General features: G+C 35.9%; 2 protein-coding genes across 2 annotated transcripts in view; one reads left to right on the top strand and one right to left on the bottom strand.

The window, feature by feature from the left end:
• Nucleotides 1-1,746: 1,746 nt before the first annotated feature.
• Nucleotides 1,747-12,647, bottom strand: LOC110455232 (probable methyltransferase-like protein 15). The gene is made up of 6 exons (XM_021505226.1): nucleotides 12,560-12,647; nucleotides 9,930-10,221; nucleotides 9,302-9,438; nucleotides 8,425-8,619; nucleotides 6,817-7,011; nucleotides 1,747-5,901 (listed from the first exon to the last, which is right to left on the bottom strand). The coding sequence occupies exons 2-6, from the start codon at nucleotides 10,197-10,199 to the stop codon at nucleotides 5,481-5,483; spliced, it is 1,218 nt and encodes a 405-aa protein (XP_021360901.1). The 5' UTR covers nucleotides 10,200-10,221; nucleotides 12,560-12,647; the 3' UTR covers nucleotides 1,747-5,480.
• A 10-nt stretch (nucleotides 12,648-12,657) lies between these two features.
• Nucleotides 12,658-17,067, top strand: part of LOC110455233 (CD151 antigen-like) — a 47,333-nt gene continuing 42,923 nt past the window's right edge. The window contains exon 1 of the mRNA XM_021505227.1: nucleotides 12,658-12,817. Within this exon, the coding sequence (XP_021360902.1) occupies nucleotides 12,752-12,817 (66 nt within the window). The 5' untranslated portion in view covers nucleotides 12,658-12,751. The remainder of the gene's footprint in view (nucleotides 12,818-17,067) is intronic.

Genomic DNA, 17,067 nt, shown 5'->3' with positions numbered 1-17,067 from the left:
TTGAAAAAAAATGTTATTTTTTCCTCCCCATTACAATAGTTTTCAATATTTAGGTAATAACACCTTTTGTTCAGAAAAGGAAATTTTACGGTATAATGATGTGCAGGTAAATGAGTTCCCACTCTTCAAAGGAAGTCCTATCATGATTTATTTGTATGCCTGGGATGTATGGGTTAATATTAATATTTGTTCATTTCGAATAAACTTTTTTTTTAGTATTTTGGTAAAATGATTATTTTTGAATACTACTGCTGTGGGTTTCAGATCTGATGAGAGAGGTTTAACAGTCTGTCATATTTTATCAATTTGAACATTATATATGCGTGTATAATGAAACTTCACTTTATTGATGCAATACTTAAAGGACATCCTTCAATATCAGACGTGATTTTATAGCTAGTTAAATGTGTATATAGGGTTTAACGGCTTATTAACAGCTAACGTCAATCTTATGGACAGATTTGTCTGTTTTGAATTCTGGCTTTTTTCGATGTACTGTACTATCTCAACAAATAATCTGGATATCCAGTCCCTATTAACTCATTCACTCCTGAAGACACATTTGAACTCTTCCAATACCAAGGTTGGAATAGTTCATTATGAAATTCCAGGGGTGAATGAGTTAAGGATCCCTGTACCACTGCAATTTTTTTAAACTTTGAATTGGAAACTTTTTTTCAATGGCATAACTATAGATTTGTTAATTATTTATGAAAAGAAAATCATACTTGCATTACTTTCATGAAAAAATAACAAGATGAAATAAACAAAAGAAAAATCAACAACAATGTTTCCATTTTAAAGTATCAGCAGGGTCAGACCAGGATTTGAACCCTGGGCCTCTGAGCCATTATAAGTTGGCTCTAACCAAATGAGCTATCTTATTAATGGTAGTATACCATGGCCCTATCACACTACAGAATATGTCCAAAACAAATTAATGGGAAGTAACTGTATATATAAGGAAAACTAATCTCTGTGGAATTTATAATAATAATATTATATACAACATTTGATATAGCCCCCTATCTAGCTAGAATAAGCTACTCTGAAGCGCTTTACAGGACATAGATATACAATTAATACAATTAACATATACATTAATCAATACAGTTTTGAGGAATTCGCAGGAGCTGCCTTATCAGGCGCTAACTACTAGACATATGCCACCTGGCTAATATCTCCCTATGTGTGTATGCCTGCCTGTGTGCTGGAGATGTATTGTATTGTGTGGATGAATTCTTCTTGTTTTCTTGTAGCAGGGGACAGGATCCTTAAATTGTGTGAAGTCAGGTTTCATTGTGTTCCATAACTGTTTTATTTTCTGTAAAGAGAAGTGAATGTTGATTCCTGGTGTATCTATGATAATGTTGTGAGATGACACATCAAAAATTCCATCAGAAGAGGTCTATAATTCTAATCAAGTTTACACGATTATGGAAAAAGGTAAGTCTCAAATTATTCTGTAGAGGAGAAACTTTTGTAGTTTAAGAGGAGAATGTCGTTTTCAAAATACTTTTTCTCTCCATATTCGACCGTGTTTTAGATATGTATGTCACGTGATAGAGGGGGTATATGTACTTACGGTAAACAGCGATAACACAGGGCCGTTTCGTTTAAACGGTTAAACTGGTCCGACCACAGTTGTTCGTTTATTAAATAAGGTCGGGCCTAGTAATCTGATGCTGCTTTCAGGCGAGCCTTGATAAAGCCTTGCAAGGCCTGCATAAATATTTGTAGGTCCGCCAGGATTTATACCCGAAATTGTTACATTTAAAAACGGACAAACCTGTTGTTCTGCATAAACGAACAGGCCCCTGGTGTGTAGTTTCTGACAGCATATCGGACAATCAAGTACTGGTCAGTAGATATCCTTTTCATAGAGGATGTGAAATTTCAGTCATTTTCATAAAGATTTACCAATCTTAAACTGCGACAACCTTGGTTTACTATTAATTGATTTTACTAGAAGTATACATGCCCCTCTTAATGCACCATGTGATCACCAAATCATGTGACTTTCCTTCCGGAAATTGGTATTTCAGAATTGGTTTTATTCATTTGTTTTCTCTCAAGAGTAGTATGACAAACTTTGTTATGCTTTATATTAATGCTAAGTTTTGAGCGTCCAATAAGGTAAATAGTGATCTGAGTTGGTAGTGTTGGAGTCACCCTGACCAACTTGATAGGTCAGGGTGTCACTAAATCATAACCCCATTTACACAATATATACTATTTTTTTAGTCATTATGCACAATTCATGTATGATTGTAATACAGCGTAATTGATATGTGAATTTATGGTAAGATTGACCAAATATCAATGGATATGTATGCATGTATATCTTGAAAAATATTTGAGACATTTTTTACAATTTTATGTTTGTTTTCTATAAGTTGAATGTTAAGTTTGATTCTGTTTGTAGTATACCAGATGTAGGGCTGGTCGGTACTGTTGTATCAGAGTTTATTGGTTTGCACTTGATTAAAGTGAATCATTCTAAAACCAATTCTACGCCCTACTTTTCAGAATAGAGAGGTTTCAGAAAAAAGTAGCTTCAATAAACAGATTAACGATTCAACCACTTGGCCACTGCAGCCCGCACTTACAGATAAATGTACAATGGGGATTTAATGTGATTTGAATAACATGAATTTGGGGATTGGTGTAGTCTAGGGTTCCCATGCGAAATGTGATGCATTTGATGAAGCAAAGTACATGTATGTATTGATGATGCAATGTATCTTAAATTACTAAGTATTACCAGTTAATTTTCAATATGTAATATTATTTTTTTATGTATTTTAGTTTTATAATAAATAATGACTTTTTATTTCCATATGCATTCAGTGCTGCAGAAACGGTGTCACTTACTACAATGTAAACTGTATACCGGGAAATTTTCGCTGCAGTTTAACTTTTGTCTCTTTCGACATTGGAAATAAATACACAACATTCCATACATTTTCACTGGGTGACAATGGATTCTACCAGTAAAGGACAAATTTTTGACAGGGCAAAAGTTTCACGGTAAACAGTATAACTATATCTACTGGATTTTGTGCTTCCTGACACAAAACATGTATACTGGACACATTTAATGTGTATCTAAAAGATAATATCATATTTCATTTATACAACAGCTTGTCTAATTGGCTTGGTATATTGATCACATGAGAGGGAAATAAAACATTGTGTCCCCCTCACACACTTCAGTATCCCCGGACGTATTTCCCTTATTATTGAGATATTATTATATTTCATCTATACAACAGCTAGTCTAATTCGCTTGGTATATTGATCACATGAGAAGGAAATAAAACACTCTGTTCCCCTCACACACTTCAGTATCCCCGGACGTATTTCCCTTATTATTGAGATATTATTATATTTCATCTATATATTTAAGTTACAGAGGTAGTCTGAATAAAGTCATGATTAATTTTCCTTGAAGTATGGTTAGTTTTCCTTGAAATCATGATTAATTTTCCTTATCAGTTAATGTGAAAAATGCCTCCCTGTCCTCCTATATAGGACACAGTACAAAGCCCTGATGTATATGATGCCTTATAGCAGGATATATATTTTTGAAGCATTGATGTTTCACAATTTTGCAGGTCAATGATGTGATCGCGAAAAATTATTTGGAGAATAATATGACAAGTGTAAAATAAACATCATACCCATAATGTCATTAGGAAATGGGGAGAATGTGGTTGTAGCGATGCGTATACATGAAGAGTAATACACGATGTTTGAAAATCGGTTTGGTGAGGATTTCTTAAACAAAATACATAGATAATTTGTCATTATGATCATGTCTAGATTATCGGGCTGTTGAAGATAAGTTCAAACCTTCTTGAATAATAAGGCCTAGAGGGTGTGATGGTCGGGAATGTGGAAATTTCTTGGCCAGGCCATTTGTTGCCAGTGATCATGAGTGTCCTGAAAAGGTCAAAAATTGTCTCCTTCGTCAGTTGTGATTTTAAATGCATGTATACACGTTTTTCTTGAATATTTTGTTCTGCACTTTTTCGGACCTGATAATGTTGAGACCAACATCATGACCGCTTTGTTTATCGCAATCCAAACGGTTTATAAATTAAGGTCGGACCTAGTAATTTGAGGCAAAGCCTTGCAAATGCCTGCGTAGACATTTGCAGATCCGCAAGGATTTATACACGAAAACCTTACATTTAAAAACCGAAAAACCCGTTGTTTTGCATAAACAAGCAGGCCCCATCTTATTTATGCTGTTGAGTTTCAGTTTTGGGAACCGTTGAGATTATAGATACAATATGCTAATTTACCCTATTCTGTGGTTAATATTTTATGGGAGCACGATTGTTTTGTGGTTTGTGTAATGGGAGCATGCTACCGCATGTATACATCATAAACAATAACATTGAATAATGAATAATAATTATTTTCTTTTTAAAAGACGAATTGAAAATTTCAATGTTAGAAAATCTTTACTTATACATGATATAATGTATTATGATGTTCATTGGAAATCCAGCAATAAAATTATTTTGTATAAAATGAAAAGATGGTATTGTTATCTTTGATATTATGTAAAAGAGAACTTTCTGCACCATTGTAAAAGGGGAGGAAAAATGCATGGCCAGACCAGGGTTCGAACCTGGTACTCTCTGAACTCTAGATAGATGCTCTACCAATTGAGCTATCTGGTCGCCGATGATCGACCCAGTCCAGTTCCGCTACACCATTTTAATTTCGGTTCCCCTTTTGAGAGCGAATTAAACATTGCCATAAAAATGCTATCTAGACAATAATGCAAATTTTAATCAAAATTTACTGTAAGATCAACAGAGGTTTTTTCTACAAACTTCTGTACCAGATTTGAATGAAATAACAATATTCAAATTGAATATTTCTGCTTATCGTTGAAGTCCTGTAAAAGACACGAGTAACCCAGACGCAGAACAATATGCACATGTATTCTTCAAAATGTATTAAAATGGAAAGGATGTGTTACAGTAAGAACCTACATTTGTACTATATTACTCTGTAGAGTTGAGAATTATTTCTAAGATGTCGTGAAAAGAGAAAACAATTGTACTTGACTGACCTGCTTTAGCAGAAGGAATGCTGTATACCGGGAATTTTCGCTGCAGTTAAATTGTTCATCCTTTTCACCTGCCGTAATGAAGGCGACTTAATCTTTACAGCGAATATAAGTAAACAGCATACAAATGTAACATACATAGTAATTAAATGTGAAGGGGCGGAATTTACACTGGGCAATAATTGATTTGTGAGTGCAGGGTGAAAGTTTGACTGGAAATTTCCTGGTACACTACAGTATATGTATGATATTGACACTCTTTCAATTGTTTGTGAATCACTTTCTTTGCCCCTATTTCAAGCTATATTATAATTAATAATTATGCACAGAGTTAGCTCAACTTTGTCTTTGTAAGAGATAAACATGGACCAAGTTTCATTAAATCTGTTCATCACTGGTTAGTTTCATTCTTGACCGCCGCACGCAGCTTGGCAGACCGGGCACGTGGATTACTTTCACACTCGGAGGATGAGGGTGCGACAATCTTTTTACTAATCGGTGTCCATCGTTTGTGTAGGATCTGCTCTATTTCAGCTGTAGAAGCCTTCTTGTGTCGCATCTGACGGAGACTAAGGTTAGCTTTAGAGTCCAGATCTATGTCGTGGAAGTGTCGTTTAACGATGCGGTCCTCCAGGGAGTGAAAGGTCAAGGTCACACAACATGCGCCTGGACGTAGATAATAGTGCGCCACTTCTAGGCCATTGTTTACCTCGTTCATCTCGTTGTTGACAAATATTCGGAGCGCCATGAATGTCTGTGTAGCCACATGGGACAAACGTTTTAGCTTGTCCTTTCGACTGTATTGTAAACGTCTGCAAAACACAACCGTATGTTAATACTGTATGCTTGTCTATGAAATGATGATACAAAATATCAAAATCTCTTACTACAGTAAAAAAATACACCAAATATACTGTATATTATTCATGTTCTTATCTTCTAATAATATAAACTGTTTAATTATTGAGAGAGGTTAAATCAAAAGCAAAATATTCAAACCACAAGTCGGGGTTCGACACTAACACTAGTCCGATTGTCCTGAACTAGTAAACAATAAGAACGACAAGTATACTGCGGACTACCTAGTTATTTTTTCATCACCTCTTGCTATCAGATACCGATCCGTTCTCTTCATTTACTGAGGCAAGGACAATCAACAGCATCCAAGGACTAGTTGTTTAATTTCCTAGCTAATCCTTTAGACTAGGTAAGGAAAATTGTTAGTGTCTAACCCTGCAAAGTGGTACTACATGTATACATTGTACTACTTTTACTGAACAAGCCATTCGGATCGATATGTCTCGCCTGTGCCCCGCTTTGACCATCAATGCACGTGTCAAGTTTGGTTGGTCTAGCACTTACAGATACAGAGAATCTAACTTAAACGCAAAAAACATAATGTTGATGGAGATGCTGACAAAGTCAATGGACCATGAAAGGTAGGCCGCATCCAGTATTTGATGCATGGGTTGAGATGTACTACCTAAGATGCATCTATGGTGCAAGTTTGGTTGGTCTAGCACTTATACTTTCAGTGAAACTAACTTAAACGAAAAAACTAAATGTTGAAGCTACCACCATCGCCAGAAAAACAAAACCTTAGTCTCGCTTCCACTACATTGTGGCGGCGAGACAAAAATAGGCCTACGCAGGAATAAGTACAAGAAGACTTGTGACATGAAACAGGAAACATAATGTCAATGGTGTTTGGCTACTCTGGTACCTACTCGGGAAAGGCACTGGCGATGATGTCAGCCAGCTGTTGTGTGCGGGAGATTCTGCCGAACGCAGAGCGGGCCTCCACAATAGCATGGGCTACCTTTCTGGCATTCTTCTCCCCGCTGTATTTCTTGATGATCAGCCCGAGCTCCAGCTCGTCAAAACCGTTCACAACGTCAGCTGCTGAGGGCTCGCTGTTGTCACTGTGGCAGAAATGGTCAGTACACTGACAATAATGTGTTCTAGGAGATTCACTACAAATCAATTTTGCTACAATTGAATTATCTCCCCTTGTTATCCATGCTGTTGCAAACTATGATGCGAGTTTGATCCTCAACTATATTGACTATGCCCTACCTAGTTATTAAACTCACTTTAGTACAGGTAATGTGTATTGGGCATGTCATCCTCGATATCCAGGTATTACGCTCACTTTCGCTCTCTGCACCCCTGGAGTATTTCATAGCAAAATTGAAGGCACGTGGCTACTAGCTATTTGATTCGTGTCAGGTAAAAAAAATCCTGACCAATCATTAGGCTAATGCTTGTTCTTTGAAGATTACAGAGAAGTGACGCCCGACTTCAAAGCCAGTAAGTTTTACTGTTACGCGGCCGCGAGATTATTGGTGTACATCAAAGGATCAAACTACTAGCTACTCGTCTCATCTACAAGGTGCTGAACACTGAGCCTTCAATTTTGCTATGACATGTTACAGGAGTGCTGAGAGCGAAAGTGAGCGCAACCCCTGGAAATCGAGGATGTGGCAATGTGTACAGAAACAAGAAGTTACGGTGGGTATCACCGTATGTCTGGACTATTGTGGTACAACCTACCAATTTCCTTTGGTCGGTGGTCATCTACGCACTCTCTAATAATTTGAAAGCAAGGCAGTGATTGGTCGTTGTGTTCCAGCACATGTAAGCACATTAGGTGTAAGTTAGAGCCTTGACTATGGTAAATGGCTGATGATCGCACTTGCTCATGATCAGAATGGGATTACACTTAAACCAATTTATCTAACCTTGCTCATCTGTTGTCGCTATCAAAGAGGGTGAACTTGATTTCCGTGAGCCAGTCGTGCTGGTTGTAAGTAGCTCAAAGATTTGATTGTGTCCCATTTATGAGTTTAAATGTTTCTGTAGTTTGAGATGATGAAAATATTTTTGAGATATGAAGAAATGTTTTTGTTTTGTTGATATTTCTTAAATGATTCAACCTTCCTTAAAAGTAGCCTCCTGGTTGCAAGCACTGATCCTGTAAACAACACACCTGAATCCAGTTTGCCCAGTATGGAGTCAAGGTCAGTAAGAGAATTACACATAGTTATCTCCCTTTGGTGCGGTTTCATGATACTTTGATGCGATATATCTTGGTTGGCTCAGTTCAAGATTTACAATCACATTTCTGATTTCAATAAAATCATGTTTATCAGTACAGTCTAGTGATGAGTGTACAGTGGGTGAATCCTGTAAGTGTAAAAGCTTAATGTTTTTGACTTTTAACTATCTGGGTAAATGACATTATAATTCATATTACCCGTAAGACTGTTCTGTGTTTAACATAAAATTGTTCAGAAAATGTTCGTGTATTACTATACGCAAAGTGATTTACTGACCTGCTTTGATCCATCCTCATGTCGAGTGGTCCATCTGCACTGAGGGAAAAGCCTCTCGTTTTCTGGTCAAACTGCATGGACGACGCCCCAAGATCAAACAGCACACCATCCACTGTCCCAGGGGTCACACCCAGCTCAGGAAGGAGCGTGTGGATCAGCGAAAACTTTGTGTGACAGGTCTGGATCTGACCAGGACTGTATAAGATATTCATACACATGTAGTTTGAGAATAGGATCTGACCAGAGCTGTAGAGAGGCTATATATATATAGATGTGTGACTTGACCAAGGAAAAGAAAGCTAAATGTTAATAATACAGCAGGAATACATATTTGCTTCATAAAAAAATATGCCATAATAATTGGTTTAACAAAAATTAAGACATTACAAAAATTTGATATTCACTTGTCATATTGCACAGGTATTGTGACCCCAGACTTGACCCCAACTTGACCATTGTGCTTGCAGCTATTATGACCCCACACTTGACCACTGTACCTGCAGCTATTATGACCCCACACTTGACCACTGTAACTGCAGCTATTATGACCTCACACTTGACCACTGTATCTACAGTTATTATGACCTCACATTTGACCACTGTACCTACAGCTGTCATGACCCGAAACTTGACCACTGTACCTACAGCTATTATGACCAGACACTTGACCACTGTGCCTGCAGCTATTTTGACATCACACTTTACCACTGTACCTTCAGCAATGATGACCCCACACTTGACCACTGTACCTGCAGTTTCTATATGACCCCACACTTGACCACTGTACCTTCAACTATTGTGACCGGACACTTGACCACTGCAGCTATTATGACCCTACAATTGACCACTATTGTGACTACATGCTACATTATGTTACCTATAGCTGTTGGCCAGCTCCTGAGCTATTGAGATGGCAGTTGGATCGCGGTCTACACAGATCACTCTTGCCTGTGGGGCGTGAGCCAGTATCTGTCTGGTGTGGCCTCCGCCTCCAAACGTCATGTCAATGTAAAGCTACATGTGCAAAAAAGGCAGAATTTAACCCTTAAATCAGAAAAAAAATGAACTGTAGTATAGATACAAGGACTTAAAGCAGACCCTTATTTAAGAAATTACAAAAATAACCAAACATATGAGTTGGGTATTCAGACCAATTGTATTAATTTTTCATTATATTTTAATGTCTTTTAAATAATAGTACAGGATTTTAATTTGGTTTTGATATGCCTATGAAATAGAGAAGTGTCATAAAAACGTTTATGATTTTCAACACCTTCGACACTTTATACATTTGAGTGTNGGGGGGGGGGGGGGGGGGGGGGGGGGGGGGGGGGGCTAATTTAGGACTTGAATTGTTAAATGAAGTCTAGCTATTTGTGTTAACCCTTTCACCCCTATGCATCTTTAGTAGACTCTTCCTGGCATTGAGTTGGATGAGTCCATTATGGTCTACAGTGGTGAAATGGTTAATGGAAAGAACTTTATACTGCCCAAATGACTGTTACCTGTTCATTTTTTGGTTTGAGATGTTGCATCACCTCTTCTGCCATTACTGGAATATGCTGTTGCTGACCTTTGACCCCATCAACATCAACGGGCCCTGGTGAAGTGTCAATAGGGGGGTCAACATGCAAGCCTGCAACTGACAGTGGATTTTTTTTACGCTCGGTCCCCGCTCTGTATTTTTTTGTCATCTGATGAAATAGTCGACGTTGGCAGTAGGATCCCAATCTCATCTCTCCAATCACACGGAGCACTGTTCTAGTGGATGACATTGATTAGATCAAGCACGACCCCCTATAAACAAATACTCTTGTAATTTACTAAAAGCAGTTTTATATAAAAGTCTGCTGGTATAGTAACAACCATTATCATAATTTGGAATAAAATTCATCAGTTTTGTATGAATAATTAAGGCTAATCAAGATTGTTTTGAACACAAGCAGAAATTGAAAATAACTTATTTGTGAGCTTTCCAAATCGTCTGTTTCCTTTGTCAAGCAAAGAGTTAAATGACCAATGTCACGACTCTCAAAATATCATAATTATACTAAGTACGGTACTAGCATACTGTTTACAATTAAATGTTGTTTAGCGTCCTATTATAAGCTAAGGTCATTTAAGGACGTGCCTCCATGTGTGTAGTATATGCCTGCTTGCTTGTGTGTATGCAGGAGACAGGGTATGTTAGTGTGCTTGCCTCCTTGTGATAGCTCAGATATGATGCCGACTTTATAGTGCTATCTCACTGAAATGCCATGTCGAAGGCACCAAGCACAGCATTCCGCCAGGTCACGTTATACTGACAACAAGTAAACCAGTTGTTGCCATTCCCCTTAACGCTGAACTACCATTTTTAAGGACTTTGGTATGTCCCGACCTGGGGACAGAACCCCTTATCTTCCTCACCTGGGCGAACGCTCAACATTCAAGCCAAAAGTGAGGTACTGCCAAGCAAGGCGCTAGGAAATAAAAGGTAGTTAGAGGTAGAAAGAAAGATAAAGATCCCTAATGTTGCAATGGGCAAAGTAGATTTCTTTTGGTCGCTTTTGTGTCCCCAAATAGAGGACACCAAGCACATCAACACAGTCCACATCTGCTTCATATATATATATACAATTTATATGTTACTATAATAACTTTCTGATTCAATCCAGGTAAAACAGAGACGTGTTCAAACCAAACCAATGATGTAACTGATAGTATCCTTTAGTTATGGGGCATAATAATATCTAATAAAGCTGCTGTGGTGCATGGAAATATTATCCTTCAGGAGATTACCAGCAGACTGTGTGTGACATCAGGGCAAAAGTGAACAGTGACCAAAGTTCACGAATGTCATGTGGAAATGATGGAAGACCAAGGGCAGTTTGAAACAGAAAGGAAGTGCAAGGATTCTTGCTATAGCATATGACTTGAAAATCCTGGCAGACGTACACCAACTTGAGGAAGTTCAAGTGAAATTGGTAAACGACAGCCATGCCATTTAGGACCAAACATCGTGTTGTGGAAAAGATCTACCAAAAAGCTGGTGACGATGGTGGTGATGGTTAGCGGTCAAATCATCAGAGACAAGACCAATGCAAGATGTCAGTTATGAGAGGAAGAAGAACAAATATCAGAAACTTGTTGATTGATGTGAACATTTAAGAGACTTGTTGAGAACAGGGTGCCTTAAGCATCCTCATTACTCCACTTAATACTGTCTCTGTACCCGAGAGAAAAATGTCATAGTAAAGTTAAAGGCTAGCTATATCTATTAGTCTCAGGATAAAAAAAACCCTGATCAATCACTGGCATGATTTCTGAGGGGAATTGCCCAAAACCGGTATTAAAAAAGACCTGAATAAAGCCCTCACTCACTCAGAATTGTAAATTGATAGACATAATAATCATATGCAAAACATTTGTAATGTCAATTGACCTTCCAAAATGTAGATCTATACAAAAGTCAAAATATTTTTTTAACACTGAACCCCTCCACTGAATACAGTTTTGACCATAGCAGTATATTTCAAGCTTGATGGCATTATGGAGTTGCATGACTTTGGTTATCATTTGTAGAGTAAATGTAAACTCATTTACTGACCATGCTAGTAAAAATGAGGACTAAATGTTGTTGATAAACTATGTGATGCACATTGCACTTATTTGTTTATTCTCAATGTCTGCCTTAAGGACTCCAAAACTAGTCACTCTATGCTACATTCTATGTTATCATAGGAGACTAGCATAAAGCACAGGGGTCTGTAGATGTTTTTCTGTTTCCAATTTAGTACTCTACAAAAATACAATAATTCAGCACCAGATAATGACATTGATATTCACCGCTTTTTTAGAGACCTAATCTAGTTCTGTATTATTATGTCATTACGTTTATCATAAATATAATATTTGCTTCATAGCCTAAACCTGTTTGTCAACATTCTATTTCCCCAAGTCCCTGTGGCTAGAAAGATTTGTTTACAAATAGCTAGTGCCAAATTGCCAAATATAATTTCATTGAGTGTCTTTTCATCTAAATGACTTCAATCCATATCATGACCTCACATTTAACGTTCCTGCAACTCTGTTGCATGAAAAAACTGTGTTTTATGTTCTAATTATTAATCTAATTAAAGTTGTCATAACTTACCTTACAGAATACACACGTGTTCTTTCGAGTTTCTCTCGTCGTACAATATTTTTTCTGTTTTGGGTGTAAGAGTCCGAGACATTCCGAGACAGCGACGGTGTTGACCTCTGCTGTCACAAAGGAAAACTAAAGCGGAAGTAACACAGTGGTACTAGATTCTTATGTGAAATGTAGCAGAAATATACGTTCAAAATGAGGTTGGAATCCAAAGTTTGCTGTTTGCGGGTTTTATCTGCTGTTTGTATATCACTGATTTGGGTATGTATTCATCTGCGTTTATTAGTTTTCACGTAAACATGTTTTTATTCGGTAGCAGAAAGCAAGCCAACGGTCTACTGTTGTTGCCGCAGATTCGGTTCGGCAGAGCTTTCAAGTTTCATGCTTCGAGAGTGTTTATCACTGGAAAATCGATGAGAATAAATTAGCTTGCGCTCTTTCCTTTATGATTATCATTTTCTTGAATATATAATGTCATTCTTACTAAAGTGTTTCCTATAAACCGTATTTTGATACGCTGAAAACATTCGACTTTTTAATAAAAATATTGCCAAAATAATAAAGGTTATTGAGTGGAGTGACTCAGTCACATATGTCTGGATTAGAAGAAAAGAATTTCCTTATATTTCAAATTTTGTTTTCTGGTTCATTCTCAAAATTTTCTGATAATAAACAATGTTTTATTTTGATATCTTGATATCCACGTTGTTGCATTGTGATATAATGTTATCAGAATTTGCATATCATGGCCATTTGTCATAGACTAGGATGGGATAATATACCTACAGGATGTGATGACAAGTTGGCTACCCATTCACAAATTATGACATACCTGTGTTGGACACTCGTAAGGCCTGATCTATCCACCCACATACACTAAACATGATATTTTAGTGCATACCTGTATTGTATTTCTATCCTATACAAGTGTAAACATTAATTATTGTGCAATGCTAATGATCACAAGTCTTTTCTTTATAATTCATTCATTTTATTGTGTAAAAACAACAGTTATAGTGAAATGGTTGTTTCTTTATCACGATATATTTATGTATTAAATCGTGTTTTTGTGAAAATGATAACTACATTTTTATTTGTCAATTCAAATAATTTTAAAAATGTTATAAACAAAAATATCTGACAACATGCAAAGCTTATATATATGATGTACATGCATATGTATCTTCCTTGATAAACTGCCAAAATATCACTGGACAAATTTTGGTTTATTACATTAGATTTCACTGTGTATGTAACGTACGGTATTGGGTCATACGAAAGGTCAGCAATATACAGAAATACATAAAATCAACACTATATAAATTAAAGTTTGAATGGTGTACATGTATATATAAATAGCATCAGGAATAATATTTACATGTACCTGATATATTGCTCTGCACTATATACATTTTGATTTTTGAACTTGTTCTGAACTTGGAAAATTAAAAAAAAACTATATCAAATTTTAAATTCGTTCTGACAGAAGGAATAAAATGTTACAACATTAACCTAATTCAGTTGAAAATCTCTGATTTTTTTTCTATAGCCATTCAGTACAAATGTATGAGAGACAAATGCAAACGGTGTGTATAGTGATATGATACAAAGGATCCCAGCAGGTTATCACTAGAGTTCATACATTATATGTTTATGTTTAGGTAATGGCCACATTTTTATTAGGCGCCTGGGAAACCCGCTGTAGGACCAGGCATATGTAACCAATATAATTTTCTCTTCATTGCTTTTCATAAGCTAGAGGCTGTGACATACTTCTCTGAAACAAAATAAATAGGTTAGATTTATTGGATCCATGCTATATAGGGTTGTGGGAAGGCTGCATTGACACTTGAGAGTGGAGAGATTTATATTGAACAGCATTAAACAATCTATAAATCAACAACCTATGTATTTGTTCAGGGAATTGAGTAGCACTGAAAGCAAATAGCTGTAGGGCTTGACTGTAACACTCACTAATAACATCGGATAATTCATGGTAAATTAGGTCCAGGTGATTATTACCATACAAAAAGTCCATACAGTGGCTTACATACATTCGTATGTATCATTTTGTCGTGAAACAAATATCATCTATGCATATGGTTGTATGAAAATTTTGAGGATGAACAGGACTTTCATGCCGACAAGAGACTGCAATTTGATTTTGGCTAAAATACCAACTGTGAACACAATTATTTTTAGCAAGACTGTGCATGTAGATTCAAAATATATTATAACTATAAATATTAATTTTATAAATATATGAATGATATATTATTGTTGACACTTAATTTGTATTATAATTTTCATTTGTTATATATGTATACCACAATTCACACAATCTTGAAAAAATGATGATCAGATGAAATGTTTCATCACTACGAAAAGCCCAATACGCTGTTTCATTTAATTTTAATAAAGTGACAAAATTATAATTTCAGGAATATATAAGTTATTTAATATATAGTTCATTGTATGTATGTATAAATATATATATATATGTAAAGCAGGTAAATAATAAATATGTCACTCAGACAAACGATATGAAATTAAAAAATATTTCGTAACAGCTGCAGAGGATATAATATTGGAAAATTGTGGTTAAAATATCATTATAAATATATGCTGACAACACTTTGAAGGACTCATTCCCGAAGAAATGGTCAGGGTAATTAAGCTCATGTTATGCTGCTGTGGAGAAGCCAATATACTTCTAAGTACCTCAAATTGCCATCTTCTGTAACTCGATAGGCTGCGATGGTCTGGATTTACTCACCAACTGGTGTTTAAACGCTTGTATGACACTGATCTGAAAGATGGTGCGTTGATTAACCTTTATCTCTGATAGCTTGTTCAAGATAACTGGCTACCTATAAACTACCAGTCTGTTATACATGTGGTTCTGTTGAGATATTTGACACTCCACTTTTTAGACTGATATATCTCATTCATCATATTTAAGTCAAGTTACAGTGGTATGGTTGGAGTATGTTGTACAACACAAAATGACAAGAAAAGTTAACAAGAACTGTTGGTGTTATTGAAGCCTGGTTGGGGGTCTCCTAATCCTATATAATCTAATCTGCATTGAGAATTTTCTTTGGGTGGATTTGTCAAAAAAAAATTGGCTATATCTCGATCCATTTCTTTTTGGTACATTGTACTTTTTGTATACTGAGGGAAGAATCACTACCAAACATTTTGGTGCCTGCGACCAGGATATATTATGTCAAATCGTCGTTGGAATGTGTCTGTAGGTATCTGGTATTTATAACGAGCGTTCCAGAATGGTTGTACAAGTTGATTGCTGTCATGATCATATCTCTCCCGTGTTATTACTTGATGAACATTTACAAATACATGTACCGTCTATCTGTAACACACATATACGTAGAACAGTATCAGTTGATCACACATACTTACCGCCAGCTCCAATTTATGTAAACCCTCACAATACCTGTTGATGCAGTCACTGCATCATGTGGATGCAAAATGATGCAAGGGATTAGGGTTGGTTATTGCCAAGCTTGTGATTTTTCTGAAATCATTGCAATATATTACAACATTTCATATTTTTTTTGAAGTTCAACAAAGGTTAAAAATCAAGAAATCAAAATGCTTTGGAATAATTATTTGGTTATTATTAACAACATAACAATCAAAAACATTTAAATAGTGTATTCTTTACACATGTCACAGAATAAAATATCAAAAAATCTTTGAGTGCAAAACATCAAATTAAAAAAAAAGTCAAAATGCTGAAAATACTGGATTGCATTCAACATGTTTTAACTTATAACTATTTTTCTATTAATATCATTAAATATTGGTATTTGATAGAAATATCGCGATATATCATTGTCAAAAAACTATTTCTGATATAACCAATATTAAGATGATATTGCACACCCCTACAAGCTATAGGGATCCCAGCTTTTTAGAGGACATTATGTATCTTATTATTCGTATGTATTCATTAGAAAAAATAAATCTTCCGTCTGTATTTGATGCATAAAACAGGTTCTAAAAAGCTTATATTTCATTGTTGGCAAAACATATACATGTACTAGTACTGTATCTACTATCTAAATTTTGGTCAAACAGGTTCTTAAATTAGCTAATTACTGCAGTAGAGTTAGACCTGCTATCTGCATATATATATCTATCTAAAAGGATGCATATGACGTTTACTTAATGTCATTAGAAAAAAATATCTGTTTAGAATTTATCAAACAGGTTGCAAATGCATAAGCTTCTATTTGGTCTTAATATAGATCCGCTGGAAGTCTATGCTTAACTCATGATCATCACCCCTGAAATTTCAGAATGGACTGTTCTAACCTTTGAATTGGTAGAGTTCAAATGTGTTTTCAGGGGTGAATGAGTTAATATATATACAGTACTATGTATACAGGTTGAAAGGATGCAAGCTGCTTTACTCTCGATTTCGTAACACACAGAGTTGAATGACCTGTTACATGTATACATGCATATATATATAGACAATGCCT

Source organism: Mizuhopecten yessoensis, unplaced genomic scaffold (genome assembly GCF_002113885.1).
Source record: "Mizuhopecten yessoensis strain PY_sf001 unplaced genomic scaffold, ASM211388v2 scaffold8183, whole genome shotgun sequence".
Lineage (NCBI taxonomy): Eukaryota > Metazoa > Mollusca > Bivalvia > Pectinida > Pectinidae > Mizuhopecten > Mizuhopecten yessoensis.
This window is presented reverse-complemented; position numbering and strand designations above follow the sequence as displayed.